The 17370-nt window shown below is 58.8% G+C and overlaps 1 protein-coding gene across 1 annotated transcript in view; it reads left to right on the top strand.

Annotated features, from left to right (window-relative positions):
- The window catches only part of PYGB (glycogen phosphorylase B), a 59458-nt gene that overhangs the window by 36696 nt on the left and 5392 nt on the right, over positions 1-17370 (top strand). Inside the window, exons 6-17 of the mRNA XM_005568128.5 lie at positions 1223-1334; positions 1821-1903; positions 2907-3050; positions 3641-3733; positions 4877-5023; positions 5565-5728; positions 6634-6748; positions 7777-7878; positions 8824-8971; positions 13052-13110; positions 15110-15251; positions 16941-17148. Of these exons, the coding sequence (XP_005568185.1) occupies positions 1223-1334; positions 1821-1903; positions 2907-3050; positions 3641-3733; positions 4877-5023; positions 5565-5728; positions 6634-6748; positions 7777-7878; positions 8824-8971; positions 13052-13110; positions 15110-15251; positions 16941-17148 (1517 nt within the window). The remainder of the gene's footprint in view (positions 1-1222; positions 1335-1820; positions 1904-2906; positions 3051-3640; positions 3734-4876; positions 5024-5564; positions 5729-6633; positions 6749-7776; positions 7879-8823; positions 8972-13051; positions 13111-15109; positions 15252-16940; positions 17149-17370) is intronic.

Raw genomic sequence — 17370 nt, 5'->3', positions numbered from 1 at the left:
GGGCCGGCAGGAGAGGCTGCAGGAGAACGTTGGGGCATCAGTGAGATTTGGCCACCTGTGATGGAGAAGGAGGGGTGATAACAGGAGAGCCTGGAGGCTGGGTGGTCACTGGTGTGCAGAGGGAGTTGTCCTAACTTTGTAGGACACAGTTTTAAATCAAATACATGGGCTTAGAGTGGCTGGGGCCATGCCGTGGAGGCTGAAAATGCCATGAAAAGTTGTATTTAACTTGCAAAAGCAGGGCAGGGGACCGGCACTGTAGATGTGTTCATGGATGAGTGTGTCAGTGTGAGTGGGGATGCTGGAGAACTGGGACATTGCAGGCAGGCTGTGAAGATGGGCTGAGCCCCGAGGGCTGGCCAGGATGGAAGGGGCCGGAATGCCTTGCCGGGGACTTGTCGCTCACTTGGATGTCGCCTTGTGGGGCGGGGGCAAGGGTTGACAGGAGAGAGGAAGGGAAAGGGATCCTGGGGTTTTGGTCTTGGTGGCCCCGGTGCGCCCCCTGTGTGGCTGGCTGAGCTGACTGGCGGTGCCACAGGCACGTGTGTGCCGGGATGAACCCAAGCATCCCTGAGTGCGCCTGCCGGGAAGCTGGGACTACAGGCCAGCCTCAGCTTTGTGAGCCTCCTCCTGCCCTTGGTGGGAGTGGAGCTGATGTCTCTGGATACAAGGGAACCTGGGGGCTTGTCAAGGAGAGGGGGAGCCAGGCTGGGGTGGAGGGAGCGCGGCTGGGCTTGTGCTAGGGGGAAGGCAGCTGCAGGAGCAACCTTCCTGCAGGTGGAGCTGAGAGAGGTCATCTCCAGGGCGAGCCTCTGTGTATTGGAGTTCCTAGAGCAGAGTTGAGTGAGGAGGGGAGGCGTGGAGGGCGGAGGGTAAGGAGGGAGGTGGGGGTTGGTGCTGCGGCACCTCAGGAAGTCGGGATGGGGATGATTCTTCGTTCGAAGCCATTCCTGAGGAAGGTGAAGTGAGAAGACAGGTCTGGTCTGGGGAGGGTGGTGGGGCGGGTGGTCCTCTCAGGATGACAAGGTGGCACCACAGGGGCGGGCGCGGACGGGGACTGTGGTGCTGAGCATGGGCTGGGTGGATGTGTTTGGGCAGAAGGGGGAGACCGTGGGGGGCCAGCAGGGCGCCAGGTGCCCAGGAAGAGGCTGGGGCGGGGAGAGGCTCAGGGGCCGGTGGGGGCCCTCGCCACTCCGTCCTGAGCAACCTGTTTTGTGGCCAGGTGGTGCTGGCCATGCCCTATGACACCCCGGTGCCCGGCTACAAGAACAATACCGTCAACACCATGCGGCTGTGGTCCGCCAAGGCTCCCAACGACTTCAAGCTGCAGGACTGTACGTTCCGTGGTTCCCGGCGCCCCTGTGTCCATGTGGGTGGCTGGTCCTGGACACCCTCGCCCACAGCCTTTACCACGCCCTGCGGCTCCCTGTCCTGGAGGCTGCACGGCCCTCCTCTAGGGTGAACCTGCATCCTGGTGAAAACAAGGCTGGTGCAGCTTACCTGTGTGTGGGACCTGCCTGGGAAGGGCCTACAGGCAGAGCGACCGAGACACCTGGGCCCTGGGCACCCAGGGTCTGCTTGTGCAGATCATGTGCCCCTGGGGAGGCGTGAGGGGGATGGAGTTGTATGCGGTGCGTAGGGGAACTGCAGGAGGGGATCACGTGTACCTCCAGGGGTGGGGGTGAGGTGAAGTAATGCAGCGGCTAGGGGAGTCCTGTGCTCAAACGAGTTTCATTGGCTTTTGCAAGTAGGCCCCTGAGCGGTTGCGGTGCTGGTGCCAGGAGGCACGTGTGTGCTGACCCCACTCCGTTTCTTCTTAGTCAACGTGGGAGACTACATCGAGGCGGTCCTGGACCGGAACTTGGCCGAGAACATCTCCAGGGTCCTGTATCCAAACGATAACGTGAGTAGCTGGCCTGCTCAGACTGCGTCGCTTTCCGGCTTAGTGAGGTGGGCTGACTGGCTGGGCTCCCCGGTGGGGCCTCTTGTTGGCCTTGGCAAGCAGCCACCTGGTGGCCCTCCCGCCTCAGGTGCACACACAATGCCCCTGGGGAGGAGAGGGGGGCACTGTCCTCCATAAAGCCCAAGCGGGTCCTCGCGTGCCTCTTGGCAGCTCTGGGGTGGTCTCTCTGAGGACACTCTCTGCCACCTTCCCCTCTTATCCATTCCCCTCATAAACACACAGCCAGCCGCTCCCTGGGGCCAGCTGGAGCCTGTCAGCCCTCCAGCCTGTCTGCTGTTCTAGCCCGCAGTGCCAGTTCCCCAAGTAGGTGATCTGTCTCTCCGGGGAACGGTAGCGCCTACCTGGCATTGATGCCTGGGGACATTCGAAAGGTACTTGGCACGTGCCCTTCCCATGCTAGGTGATGGTGTCGCAGCCATGTTACCCACTGCCACCTACATTTAGTGCCCAGTGGCTTTCTTTTTGTTGTTGCCTGACAAGTCCTTAGAATATGCCCTAGTGGGCAATAAAAAGTTAGCTTTTTATTTTATGAAAGTAACCCGTGCACACAAGAGCAAAGGCCTGGGTGCCGGAAGGCTCATCAAAGAGCGTACTCTCCTGTCCCCATGAGACTGTTGGCAGACCCCAAGCCCCAGGTGCAGAATGTTCCAGAAGGCCTGTGCTTGGACAGTGCAGCTCCTGAGTAGCGCTGGCACTGTACTTCTCCTGACAGATGGACACTGTGTCCCGGGGTCTGTCCCAAGGCAGGGTGACCCTCCTTAGTGACCTGAGGGCACACAGGCAGGCCCCAGTGTCAGGCAGCTGGGCTCCTCTCGGCCTTCTGCCTGCGCCCTTGAGCCAGGTCACTGACCTGGGCTTCCTGGGGGAGGAGAATGGCCCTGGGACCGGGTCATGGGGCATGCGCCCCTAGCCTGCACCCTCCAGCTTGCTCTGCTGTGTGCAGTTCTTCGAGGGGAAGGAGCTGCGGCTGAAGCAGGAGTACTTCGTGGTGGCCGCCACGCTCCAGGACATCATCCGCCGCTTCAAGTCGTCCAAGTTCGGCTGCCGGGACCCTGTGAGAACGTGTTTCGAGACATTCCCAGACAAGGTGCGTGGTGGCCCTGGGAGGGATCTCAGTGCCAGGGGCTGGGCGCCTTCAGGCTCTTGAGGTTGCTTTCTCGTGTCTGTCCCAAAAGGAGCTAGAGTGGGATGGCACATGCCCCTTGTCTTGGGGTGTCGTCATCCTGGGCCAGGATCCCACCTGGGCCCTCCCTCGCAGAACAAGGGCCACCAGCCTTGTTAGGAGTCAAGTCAGCAGGGGACATGGTGAAAGGCTCCTGTGCAAAGTCAGATGTGCTTGGCGGAGCTAAGTGCAGTTATTTCAAACAAAGCCCTCATAGCTCCAGTGAGAGAGCCCCCAGCCCCGGTGGCCACGGCTCCTCCCCTCCGGCTGCAGCACACACTGGCAGCAGAGCACACTGCTGTGGGGCACTCACCAGCAGGCACGTCGGACACAGCACACACCTGCCACAGTGTGAGCCCGGCTGTCCTCCCTGCTCCCTTCCCAGAACCCCTCCCTGTTCTCCAGGCTCCTCAGGGCTGGGCTGGCTCCTTCACTCGGGGAGCTTCATATGCCAACAACCGTGGGTGCCCACAAGGGATGAGATGACTGAATGGCACCCCTTGTGCGACCTGCAGGTGGCCATCCAGCTGAATGACACCCACCCTGCCCTTTCCATCCCCGAGCTCATGCGGATCCTGGTGGACGTGGAGAAGGTGGACTGGGACAAGGTGCGCGTGGAGGAGAAGGGCGGCACCTCCCCAGAGCCTGCAGCCCATGCAGACCAGGGCTACGAGGAGCTGAGCTGGGGGGCCTCTCCCCTGGCCTAGGGAGAGCTGTGTGGTCATCATGCCTGGGAGAGATGCGAGCTGTGGGAGGGGTCTGGTTCCAGGAGACAGAGGTTCTGTGGGCCAGGGTGCGGGGGCCCAGAGTGTGGGGGACAGGGTGCAGGGGACAGGGCACGGGGGAGAGGATAAGGATAGGGCTCTGACACTTCTCAGGGTTTCCCGTTGGTGCATTCTCATCTTGAAGTTTGGTGACGGCTCCCCAAAGCATTGTTTAGAGCTCTGTGCTCTGTTCATGGCACCTGCTCTCACGACTCAGCATATTTTGGACTTTAATACGTTTGTGTGGTGAGATTTTCTTAATCTAACCGTTATCCAGTCAACATGTAGAACCATGAAACTGGACAGTGTGGTGACTCACACCCATAATCCTAGTGCTTTGGGAAGCTGAGGCAGGAGGGTCACTCGAGGCCAGAAGTTAGAGCCTGGGCAATACAGCAAGACCCCACCTCTAAAAACAAAAGATAGCCAGGTGTGGCAGCACACACCCAGAAAAACAAAAAAGAAACCATAGAACAAATTTTTTTAACTCCGTTTTGTAGAAACCCAAGCCCCTCTCTGGCCTTGGTGTGTGTGCACTCCAGGTGAGGCTGTGCCTGTTGCGGGTACCCCAGTTCTGGCCAGCACGGGGCAGGTCCATGTAGTAACCAGTGTCCTCCCCACTGTGGGTGTCCGGCTACTGTAGTGGAAATAAATAGAAAACTGCTCAGCAGTGCGTCCATTTACCAGTGATGGGAGAGTGTGAAGGTGACCCCAGGTAGCAGGCGAGTGTGTCTTACTTGTGTGTGTGTCACGCACTGGACCATAACGTCACACTTCGATGGGTTGCATCAGCAGATTGAGGGCTCTGGGCTGCGTGTCAGGCTTTCAGAGGGCTCCAGATCCACCCTGGAGAGCAGAGGGGAGGGTGGCCCTTCCTGGGGTACCCAGCATCTGCCTGGGATCCTGGATGCTCAACCCGCCTAGGCAGCTGGCCAGAGAGCTGCTTGTTTCTAAACAAACACATGGGAACATTCTCGAATGGCCTAGGCCTGGGAAATCACGAAGAAGACCTGTGCATACACCAACCACACCGTGCTGCCTGAGGCCTTGGAGCGCTGGCCCGTGTCCATGTTTGAGAAGCTGCTGCCGCGGCACCTGGAAATCATCTATGCCATCAACCAGCGGCACCTGGACGTGAGTGTGGGCCCAGGTGGCCGTGTGGGGTGGCGGTTACACCCATGCCAACGGCCCCCCACCTGGCCTAGGCGAGGAGGTGCTTTACTCCTTGAACGAGGCACCCTCCATTTAGCAGAAGATGCTTGGGGCTGGGGGCTGTCCCTTGGCAGAGCTGTTGGCTGATCCCCACGCCTGAGCCACAGCTGTCCCAGGTTCCTCTTTGTAAATTAAATTGCATGTTCTCTCCCTCAGACCCATCTTCCTCAGACACAGTAGCCCTGTGGGTCCCTGGGCTGGGCTGGGCCCTTTCCTGGGCTGGGGAGTGGAGTGAGCGAGGGCCTCCTCCTGGAGCTGGCCCCGGGCCCTTGTGAGATGCCTCTGAAGTGGCTGCTGGCGCTGGGAGCACTTGAGTGAGGTCCGGCTGTCGCAGCCCCAGGACTTCCCTGGAGGCAGCAGAGCTTCCTGTGGGTGGTCATGGACTGTCCCCTGGTCATGGGGAGTGCTGGGTCTCCGTGGGGCCTCCCGTGCCCACCTACCTGCCTCTGTGTTTTGGCACCAGCACGTGGCTGCGCTATTTCCCGGAGATGTGGACCGCCTGCGCAGGATGTCTGTGATCGAGGAGGGGGACTGCAAGCGGATCAACATGGCCCACCTGTGTGTGATTGGGTCCCACGCTGTCAACGGTGTGGCGAGGATCCACTCGGAGATTGTGAAACAGTCGGTGTGAGTGGGGCACTTGCCCGAGGGAGGCCAGCTGTGTCTGACACCGAGGCCTGCACCTAGGACCAGCCACCGAACACATGGACCCAGCTGTACGGCACACACCCCATGCCACTAGGCCCCTGCCTCGATGGCAATGACAGAGCTGCCCAGAACACCCTGTCAGGGTCACGCCTTGTGCATTCACCGACCAGCACATGGGGCCTCTGGCCCTGTGGGCAATGGGGAGACGGCTTTGTCTCCTGTTGCTCTCCCGCGCCCCTGCCTTCCTGGGGGTCCAGTCGGAGGCTCTGCACCACTGGTCCTCCTGCCGCTGGCGGGGCTTAGACAGGGCTTGAAGGAGGGATTCTTAGGTCAGATCTCGTTCTTGCCCCTCTTAGGTGGGGCGTGATCTAGGAATCACTCCCACTCTTTCACCTAGCATGTGCTGGGCGTCTACTGTGCGTGCTGGGCAGGCAAAACCGGGCAGGAGCGGGGGCTTCTGTGCCCGGGGCTGGGCTGCAGGCTCTGTGCATGGCACCCACAGCAAGCTTCTGTGTTGGGCCCCTCCCCAGTAGCGATAAGGAAACCGACCACAGCTTCTCAAGCCCTACAGTCCTGCGGTCTCGGCTGTCATGACTTGGACACCTGTTTCCGCATGGACCGCTCCGGAGAATGGCCAGGCTCTGATGCCTGCGAGGGTGTAGTTGGGCAAACCACACAGCCAGCCACAGAGGCCCTGGGGCGCAGGCGCTGCCTTTGTATGGCTCCCAGAGCCTACAGCGGCCGCGGTCACTGTTCTCAGAAAACAGAACAGAAACACTGAGCTTGAGGGATCCTGGGACCTCCTTAAAAGGGCCTTAAGGTCTCTTGCTCACCTGGTTCAAGGCACAGCATTTGTGACAGTTCCCTGTTCTCTGTGTTTGCAGCTTTAAGGATTTTTATGAACTGGAGCCAGAGAAGTTCCAGAATAAGACCAACGGTATCACCCCCCGCCGGTGGCTGCTGCTGTGCAACCCGGGGCTGGCCGATACCATCGTGGAGGTGAGCGCCAGGCCCTGCCTGTGCCTTTGGGTATGCCTGGGCTGAGAACCACTGGCCGTGTCATCAGCCCCTGCTGAGTGGTTGCTGAGTAGGCAGGAGTCTGTCCCTCACGTGTTGACCTGTAGGCTTCCAGACATGAGAGCTGAGCCCCTGAACATGGGCGCTGAGCTGGGCAGTCACCCAGTGGGGCCTGGCGGGTCCTGTGTGCGAGTTCAGAAGCTGAGCTTTAGAGAGGGCTGGGGTGTGGCTCAGAGCAGCCACGGGGCCATTGCAAAAGAGGCAAGAGGCAGCTGACTGCCAGGAGAGTCTGCCAGGCTGGGCGCCTATTTCCTGTTTGTATGTTGGCTCCTATGCAGGATCCTGAGGGAAACGAGCGCTGAGGTGTCAGGCCCTGTGCTACAGGCCAGGACCAGCGGCTGGGAGGGTGGGACCACTCACCTGGGGCTATGGTCAGGGAAGGCTTCCCAGGAAAGCTGAGGTCTGAAGAGGGAATGAAGAGGGAGGGATCAGTGCTCTGGGGCAAACGGGTCCAATGTCCTGTGCTGGGGGACGGGCCCCTGGGACCTGGAAGGCAGCGTGGCTCCCGTGCAGTCTGAGGCGGGCCTGGGCAGAGTGAGGAGAGGTGGCCGAGTGTTTGCGGGCAGCACCTGGGTGAGGTGCTGGCTTTGAGGGGGCTGCCTGCTGCATTGTGGAGGCAGGGAAGGTGCTGGTAGAGGGCAGCCGGAGGATGGCTTTGGGGTTTGGGTGGTGATGGGATGTTCAACGTCAGAACCCTAGGAACGGTGGCTGAGGGAGGCTTGTGTGTTTGTTGTGGGCATTTGAATTGGTGGGACTGGGCCACATTGCAGAGCCCTCTCAGAAGATCAGAAGAGGTGGGAGGGGCTGCCGGGGTGACCCTGTAGCCTGAGAGGTGAGATGCGTGGAGAGGCTGGACGAGCAGATCCCAGGGGAAAGCAGGGGCATGGGCGACAACGGGAGGAGGGCAAGTGGCTAGGGCCCACAGTGAGCGGAACCTTTACATTCTCCAGAAAATTGGGGAGGAGTTTCTGACTGACCTGAGCCAGCTGAAGAAGCTGCTGCCACTGGTCAATGACGAGGCATTCATCAGGGACGTGGCCAAGGTCAAACAGGTAGGCATGGCCCTGGCCCTGGCCCGAGCCCCGGCCCCAGCCCTCCCACAGCCAGGCAGGTATGCCCTGGCCCCAGCCCTCCTACAACCAGGCAGGTCCGCCCTGGCCCCAACCCTCCTACAGCCAGGCAGGTACGCCCTGGCCCCAGCCCTCCCACAGCCAGGCAGGCACGCCCCAGCCCCAAGCCCTCCTGCAAGCCCAACACAGGTCCTGGGGTACCCACTGGGGCTTTAGTGGGGACTCGGAACAGGACTGAGGGTGAGGCTGTTAGGGTCCCCTGAGGTCTCTCTGCCCCACTCAGCCTTTCAGATGACAGATGAGGGCCCCGAGGAGGACAGGTCACGTGGCAGATAGCTGAGTACAGACCCCAGGCCAGCGCTGCCTGTTCCTCAACCCTCCACCACGGATCAGTTCTGTATGGAAGCCTCTAGAAGCCAATTCCAGCGTGATGCCCTCTTTGCCCCTGGAGAGCTGTGCAGGTACACGAACTGTCTGCACCGGCAGCAGCCCCTCGGCTAGTCCGGGGCCAGTGACGGCAGCCTTCAAACCTCAGCAGGCTGGAGGCCATTCTACACAGCCCGTCGAGCTTGGCCTCCTCCTAGAGGCCAGAACTAGTTCTTGTAGTCCTTTCAGCTGTCCCGCTCCCACGCTGCTCCCCTGCCTGCACGCCTGGCTCTGCAGTGTATTCTACTTGGCTCCAGGCGTGTTCCGGGGCCGGCTCCTCACTTATCCCCTATTCCTGGTACAGACCCACCTTCAGCATTGCTCTCTCCCCTTGTCCCATGAGAAGACCCCTGGTGCCATCTCTGCCCCTGAGCTCCATCCTGTATACCCCTGCCCTTTCCCTGCGGCGCTCCTCACAGGGCACTCGAAGCAGGAAGCCACAGGGTCAGTGGGTGGAGTCCTGGTGAAGTCTCCAGCCATCCTTCCCCCTCACTCTCCCAGGAAAACAAGCTTAAGTTCTCAGCCTTCCTGGAGAAGGAGTACAAGGTAAAGATCAACCCCTCCTCCATGTTCGATGTGCACGTGAAGAGGATCCACGAGTACAAGCGGCAACTGCTCAACTGCCTGCACGTCATCACCCTGTACAACCGTGAGTGCCGGCATCACCTGCATGATGGCAGTGCGGGGCCCAAGGCTTACCCTTGCCCGCCAGCTGTGCGCAGACCCTGGGCCTTTGTCATGGTGGGGGCTGTGCGTGTGTAGGCGTGGGCATGTGTGATGTGGCACATTTATTTTAAGCAAAAGCCACGTTTTTCTGTGTGCCCCATGCCAGGCCTCACGTGAGCAGGTGAACAGTTAAACACCCGAAAGGCCTAGGCTGGAGTGCAGTGGCACCATCACGGCTCACTGCAGCCTCGACCTCCCAGGGCCCAGGAAATCCTCCCACCTCAGTCTCCCAAGTGGCTGGGACTACAGGCGCACGCCACTGTGCCCTTGTGTTTTTTGTAGAGACAGGGTTTCACTGTGTTGCCAAGGCTGGTCTCGAACTCCTGGCTTCAAGTGATCTACCCACTTCTGCCTCCCAAAGGGCTGGGGTTATAGGCATGAGCCACTGTACCGGGCCTTCAGTTTTTATTTTAAATTTAGTTATTATCTCTGTGAGACTAATCTTATTTAGAAAGATTATGCTTATTAGAGGCATTTAAAGCATACTTATAAAAATTAAGATAGTATGTGTTAAATTTACATATGTATCTTATATTGTCTGAGGACATTTAATTATGAGAACAAACATGAATCAGAGACCTCCAGAAGTCAATGTGACTATTTGCTAGGTTTACTAGATAATAAAACCTTAAGGAAAAACTAGGTTTCTAAAGTTTTGTAATTTAATAAAGTAGGTATTTTAAAAACCAAAGGAACCACACATCCTCCTTTCCGATACAAAGCTCCTCTTGGAAATACATCTTACTATTCCCAATGAGTAAGCCTCGATGGGGTGGAGGATCTGGGTGCGTTTGAGACACACGCAGTAGGACAGAGGCTGGAGGCCACCCCCACTGAGGACCCCTCTGCTGTGTGGGCACCACGGGAGATGATGCTTCCCAGGGCTGTGGCTTCCTGGATCCGAGGTGGTGCATGGGAACTTTGCATCACCTTTCTTTGCCCCGCTTTCCTCCTGCAGTTGTGACGCTCTGTGTGTCCCTGGTGGTGACCCGGAGTCCTCCGCTTGCACAGCGCTTGGTCCCATTTGTGAGCGACAGTGAGAGTTGCAGGTCACCCCTCCCTTCCTCCCACTCCGCTGCCCCCACAGTCAGTTGTTGCGTCGTCGTTTAGTGTTGGCTGTCAGGCTTCCCAGACGCTCTGCTTCCGCTTGCTTGTTTCGTTCGCTTTGAACAACCCGCTGTGATTTCCAGCCGTTCACAGGAGGCAGCCAACAGGCTGGTGCTCGCTCCCACTGGTCTTCCCCCTTGCCCCATGTCTGTGTGTGCGTGCATAAATGTATGTGTGTGCATGCGTGTAAACACGTGTGCTTGTGTGTGTGCATGTACGTGTGGACATGCATCTCCTTGCCCCACTGTCAGAGCTCACAGCATCAGTACTCTGCCCTTCCTCCTGTCCCTAGCTCTGTCAGTTTGAGTCTGCAGGTGAGTATGTTCACTGCTCCTCACGGTCCTCCTGCAGAGTGCTGCCCAGCCCTGCCGGCGCTTTGTGCCTAGTTCATGACTGGCTCATGGGAACAACCTTCCCGAATTCTTGCTTGTTCAAAATAGCCTGGACCCTTCACCACGAAGGTTGGTTTGGCTGAAGATGCCAGTCTTGACTCCACTTCCTTCCCCCAGTGCCTTTTGGGGCCCTGCTGGGCACTGTCTGGAGGGTGGATGTGTGTGCAGAAGTCTGGTGAGGTCTGAGTTCTCGATCTCATGAGTGACTCACTGTCATTGCCGTGTCTTGGTGTTGGCTGTTAACGCGGCATTTTCGTCAGTACTCAGGGTGCTTGTTGAACATGTTGCTGGACTTCAGGGAAGTTGTCTGAAACGTGTGTTTGGTTCTGTTTGGTTTTTTGCTTCTGGGCTGCAGTGTGGCGTGAGGTGGCTTTCTCTAGCCTGCCTCCTTGGTACCTACTTCTCTCAGGACTTGGCTTGTCCTTGTCCTTGGGGTGGCACTGCTCTCTGGAGCGTCTCCCGGCTGCACTTTCCTCCCATGCCCTCTGCTCCTCTCCTGTGCTCTCTGCCTCCCTCCCTGAGGCCTTGCATTCGGCTCCATGTCTTTCCAAGTTGGTGGTCACCAAGGGTATGTGATTCGCGAAGGGGTTCACTCCCCTCCTGTGGCCTGTAGCAGGGCTGGGTGCTGACTTCCACTGCTACGTTAGGGTGAGCTGGATCGCCTGGGGCTATTCGGAATAGGCTTCTCAGCCCTCCAAGGCAGCTCCTCTGCTGGGCCAAGGCCGTGCTTCCCCAGTCCGTGGCACCTCCCTGTGGCTGCGTCTCCGCTGTTTCTCCAGGTCTCACCTGGGCAGGAGGCTCCCCTGGATGCCAGGACCTGCCTTGTGAGGATGCCCTTGTGGGAGAGGCACATGCCTGAGCCTGCTGTCCCCTGGGGGCTCCTTGGTGGCCCCCAGGACCGGACCTCTGCCCAGAGTGCCCCTCCCCAGAGGTTAGGATTCCCAGGACCCTGTCCCCTGCCCACTGTGGCCTGGAGTTTGCATGGTTGCCTTCTTTCCTAGTTGTGCTGAAATCATCATCTGTGTGTTTCATTTTTCCTGTTCTCTGCTGATTTCCAGAAGTGACAAGATCCAGCACTAAGGGGCAGCTGTGTTCCTCCTGGAGCCTGGGGCCAGGGGGTACACATCGGCCTGACTCCCTGCTGCCCCCCCCAGGCCCCGCTCGCTGGTGAACACCTGTCCAGGGTGGCCGCTCATCCCCTTTTTGTAGGAACCTCCTGTGAAATCTGCAAACCCATGACCTGGCAAGGACAGCCTGTTTGCTGGGCTGGCAGTGAGCTGGCCGTCATGGCTTGACCCTCCATCCTTTCTGTGAAGAACTTCAGGGGCCCTCACCCCCTGTCCCAGCAAGGCAGAAGGGAGACACAAGGTCTCACCCAGCGCCCCTGCAGGCTGATGGCACCACAGCCACAAGGCTGAGGTTGCCACTTTTTCTTTGTGTCATCCAAACAATGTGTTTAAAACACAATTTAAGGTCAGTGTGGTGGCTCACCCCTGTAATCCCAAGGATTTGGAAGGCTGAGGCCTGACGACTGTTTGATGCCAGGAGTTTGAGACCGGTCTGGGCAAAAAAGCGAGACCCCATCTGTACTAAAAGTGAAAAAATTAGCTGCATGTGGCAACCTGTTGGTGCCTGTAGTCCCATCTACTTGGGAGGCTGAGGAGGGGAGGATCACTCGAGCCCAGGTGTTTGTGGCTGCTTTCAACCCCGATTACACCACTGTACTCCAGCCTGGGTGGCAGAGCTAAACTTTGACTCTTAAAAACAAAAACAACAAAAAAAACACAAGAGTGGTAGAGCGTGAGGCGCGGTAGCTCACGCCTATAATCCCTGCACTTTGGGAGACCGAGGTGGAAGGATTGCTTGAGCCTGGGAGTTTGAAACCAGCCTGGGCGATATAGAGAGACCCTCAACTCTATAAAAAGTGAAAAAATTAGCTGGGCACAGTGGCATGTGCCTAGGATCCCAGCTACTCAGGAGGCTGAGGTGGGAGGATTGCTTGAGCCTGGAAGGTAGAGACTCCAGCCTGGGCGACAGAGTGCGCCATTGTCTCAAGAAACAAAACCAGACAAAACCCACAAGTGTGCCCTTCATGTACAGGGGCCTCGAACACTGGTGACCAAACCCAAGGAAGCTCCTGTATTGGGCTTTTCTGGAAACTGAGGTGCAGCGTTTCCTCTGAGCCCCTGGGAACAAACAGCATCTTTGCTCGGGTCAGCTGCTGGGTTCGTCACTGGTCCTGGCTGGCCTTCCTCACCAGCTGGGAACCTAAGTGCAGACCTCAGGGTGGCCTCGCCCCCTTGTAAGTGGCAGGTTCCTGGTGGGTGGGCAGTGGGTGGCCAGTGGCCCTGTGCCGCTGCCGCCCGTGTCACTGGGGCTTGAAGCACACTCACGGCGGAGCCTGCCTGTCCTGCCTCAGGGTCGCCCTCTGATGTTGCTGGGCCCCAGCAGAGGCTTGTCCGGCTCCCGGTGCCTTGTGTGAGTCTCTTCTGTGTGTCCTGCAGGAATCAAGAGAGACCCGGCCAAGGCCTTTGTGCCCAGGACTGTTATGATTGGGGGCAAGGTGAGTGACGTCCTCTGTAGTCCTCTCTGTGGGGTTTGGTCCAGGGACGGTGGGTGGGCAGCCTGCATGCTTCTCGTGGTGCCACATCCATACTGAGGAGCCGGGTGCCCAGCGGTCACCGGCCCTACTGGTGTGCCTGTCGGGTGGGGACCCTGTAGAGGGTCAGAATGGGATGGAAGCCTCCCTGCCCAGCTCATCGGAGGGGGTCCCCAGCCTAGAGGGCCAGTCCCCAGTGGGCTTGCTGGTGCCCACCTCAGAGGGGGCGGTGTCCTTTCTCTTTGTGCCCATAGGATTGCATGGTGCCCAGTAGGCACAGGGCGCTGTGGCTGCTTCATCACCTGCACATGCCCTGAGCATTGCCTGCTTTCAGTTCACTTTATTTACTATGACACATACTTTCAGAGTCCTAGATGTGCTGTCATCGAGTCCCAGGTCACATCGTCATACTCATCAGCCGTCTGCGGCCAGTGTCCCCACCTCCTGTCGTGTTTCTCTAGTAGCTTGGTCTTTATCCAGAACTGTGGGGCTGCCGTGGGGTGCAGCGTCCTTAGGAGGGTTCTGCTGGAGCAGTGGCCCTAAGTGAGTCTGGACTGTGTGAGGCACCCCAGCTCTTCATGGCAAGGCTGGGGCCTGGGGGTGCTGGGGCCTGTGTGCAGCCTGAAGGATACCCTCTCCCTGCCTTCAGCGAGTGGGAAGCTGGTCAGAGGGGCGGGCACTCCTCAGGGCTCCACCACCTCCTGGCACACCCCATTTGGTCTCTGTCCACTCCTGTCACCTGCTGTTTTTGAAGCAAATTTTGGAATTGCATCATTTTATTTGTCAGTATTTCAGTATGTGAAGTCTATAGACATACGGAGTTTGAAAAAGTTTTAAATGTTATTGTGAAAATTTTAGGCCGGGCACGGTGTCTCATGCCTGTAATCCCAGCACTTTGGGAGCCGAGGTGGGTGGATTGCATGAGCCCAGGAGTTCCAGACCAGCCTGGGCAATGTGGTGAAACCCCATCTCTACAAAAAAATGCAAAAATTAGCTGGGTGTGGTGGTGCATGTCTGTAGTCCCAGTTACTTGGGAGGATGAGGTAGGAGGATCGATTGTCCTGGGTGATTGAGGCTACAGTGAGCTGTGATTGCACTGCTGCACTCCAGCCTGGACAACAGAGCCAGACCCTGTCTCAGCACAAAAAAAAAAAAAAAAAAAAAAAAAACAGAAACATCTGAACCTAGAGAAAAGCAGGAAGAACTGTAGCAAAACCGTAAACCTATCCCTCAGACTAGCTGAAGCATTTCCCAGTAAACGGCAGACACTCTAGCTCTTCAGTCTTACGTACGTCAGCATTCCTCTTCATAAAATGCTGTTTTCCACCAGAACCACAATGGGGCTAGACTGAAACATCACCACACAGTAGCACCCACCATCCGTCACACCTAAAGCATTGGACAGGAGTCCTCCGTGTCGTGAAATGTTCACTCGGATACCTCATGGGTCCCTGGCCCAGTCGACTTTGTGAAGTGACAGATATTTCTAAAAGTTGGTCTGAGGGAGGGCCCAGGGAGTTCTCACCTTGGACTTGCCGTGGTGTCTCGGTTCTCTGTAGGTTTCCCCCACGGTCTGTCTGTTACAGACATCGGGTTGTCTGTCCGCCGTAGCCTGGCTCTTTCCGAATGTGTCCCTCTAGCGTGTCCCAGTATGTCCCTAGGGACAGTTCTCTGTTTCCTGACAGTCGGCAGCTCTAGAAATCCTGGTCTCTTTTACGTTGTGATTTCTGAAAACCTGACAACAACCAGAAAACCAGACTTGAGGCAGACACGTTTCTGAGTGCTCAGCAGAGGCTGAGGCCTTGGGGCCAGCGTGGCCTCCCCAGCTCCTCTACTGACTCTCCCGGCGGCAGGCTCCTGTGGCTCTGGCCTCACCCTCCTACAGACCCCAGGAACCAGGAGTGCCTCCGAGGGCCCGAACAACGCATTGATGCTAAAAACCTTCACCTTCACCCCTCTCCAGGCAGCGCCCGGTTACCACATGGCCAAGCTGATCATCAAGTTGGTCACGTCCATTGGCGACGTCGTCAATCATGACCCAGTTGTGGGTGACAGGTTGAAAGTGATCTTCCTGGAGAACTACCGCGTGTCCTTGGCTGAGAAAGGTAACTCTGGAAGCCTGTGTCAGACAGAAAACTCACCCCTGCCCAGGAACGGGCACTGTACTGGCCCCCAGGCCTTTCGTCCTCAGCCGGTTCAGCTCTGCCTGGACACCCAGGCCTCACCAGCCGGGCTGCAGGCGAGCAGGGAATGGCTTTGGGGAGTGCTCCCTGTGCAGTGTGGAGGACTCAGTGCGTCCCGGGGCACCTTGCACGTCACAGGCAGTATCATCCCCCATCGGGGCACCCTCACTGCCGTGCCTGCCTGGCCTGCCCTCTGTACCCTCCCTCCCCTGCCCTTTCCTCCTGCCCATCAGCCATGCCTTCTGCCCTGGGCCCCTCTGCTGGCAGGACATGCACCAGGCCAGTGGGGATGTGGGCCCACAGCTTCCCCCAACCCCGCTGCCCCTCCTCCGCCCACGTCGTTGCTCCTCACTGCCTGCCTGCTCTTGGGCCCACCACTGTTCTCAGGTGGCAGCACCTGCCTCATCTGTGCTTCCTGAGGGCAGCCTGGGCCAGTCCTGGGGAGACCCTGGCATGCGCTGCCACATGCCCTGGAGCCCATCGGTTCCCACCCCTATGGGCCCTTCTGGGCAGGAAAGTGATTTGCCCACCAGATGGTGAGAGATCTGAGCCTGGCCTTCTCGTGCTCCCCTCCTGCCGCCGAGGGCCAAGGGCCCCCCCTAGTTCAGGCCGCCTGGACTTCCCAGGCTGCCATGGTGTAGGTGAGAGGGCTGATCTACTGTTGCCCTGCAAGCTCAGTGGTGGAAGGGGGGTCCCTGGGCACCGTCCCTGTGCCCTGGCTGCTGCCTTGGTGTCCATATCGCTCCCCCTTTTTAGTGGTGCCTGGCCAGCAAGGTCCCTTGAGGCACTCACGGGCTGGCTTGCCTCCGACTTGGCCAGGAACTCCAGTGGCGTGGCTCTTCCTTCCCTGCTTCTCTGACCGAAGCGTCTTCTCTCCCCCACACTGTCTGAGGCTTCCCTCATGTGTCTTTGGGGCCAGCTGACTCCTGCTCATCTTTAGAGCAGGCCTTCGGGCGCCTGGTCTGGAGTCTGGTGCTGGCTTCAGGGCCCTGTTCTCCCCAGCACTGTTGCTGTGGCTGGGCTGCAGCCCGAGATGAGGGCGGAGAGCAGGTTGTATAGTCACTGTGTGCAGTCACAGCGTGCCTGGGAGCAGTGACCAGTCCCGAGGGACAGGCACAGAGAAAGCGCAGGGCTGTGGCATCTGGCAGCTGCTGGTGCCCACGAGGTCGCTGCCCCTCAGCCTCTCCAGCCCTCTGGCTCTATGCAATTCTACATTTCTCCTGAAAGGATCCAGGGAGCTGCTGGGGCTGATCAAGGTCGCAGGGATCCAGGGAGTGACGTCAGCGAGCCAGGACTGGCTCCTTGGCTAGGCCTGGTTTTGGGAAGGTTTTGGTGCAGAGATCCTTTGCCACCTGGGGGGCTCCTCAGGAGCCTCCATCTTGGACCCTCTGCCGCAAGGCTGCCCCAGTCATGAAGGGGGGGAGCCCTGCAGAGGCGGGTAGCCGTGTCCAGCCTGGTCCCCTGTGGGAGCGGGAGCGGGAGCGGGGGCTGGAGCGCGGCCACCACATTGGTCTCTCCATGCTCCAGCCGTGGGTGGATGGGCTGGCTCGTCCTGCAGTGAGCCTTGTGGCTGAGGACATTGGGGTCCTGTTCCTGTGCTCCCCTCTACAGTGATCCCGGCCGCTGATCTGTCGCAGCAGATCTCCACTGCAGGCACCGAGGCCTCGGGCACAGGCAACATGAAGTTCATGCTCAATGGGGCCCTCACCATCGGCACCATGGACGGCGCCAACGTGGAGATGGCCGAGGAGGCTGGGGCCGAGAACCTCTTCATCTTCGGCCTGCGGGTGGAGGATGTTGAGGCCCTGGACCGGAAAGGGTGCGAGCCCCCTCCTGTGCCCCTGAGCACCTGGCAGCGTGAGGATGGAGAATGAAGGGTGTTGGGCTGGGGGTATTGGCTGGACCGGGCTCTTGGAGCCAGGCCACGGTGTGCCAGGGTCAGTGCCGCCCAGGGCTGTGTGCCTGCCTGCAGGGGTGACCATTCTCTCCAGGTGCACGGAGTGGACGGGGTCCGGGCTCTGGGCGAGGCCACGGGGATGCT

The sequence above is a fragment of the Macaca fascicularis genome, chromosome 10, assembly GCF_037993035.2.
Source record: "Macaca fascicularis isolate 582-1 chromosome 10, T2T-MFA8v1.1".
Lineage (NCBI taxonomy): Eukaryota > Metazoa > Chordata > Mammalia > Primates > Cercopithecidae > Macaca > Macaca fascicularis.
This window is presented reverse-complemented; position numbering and strand designations above follow the sequence as displayed.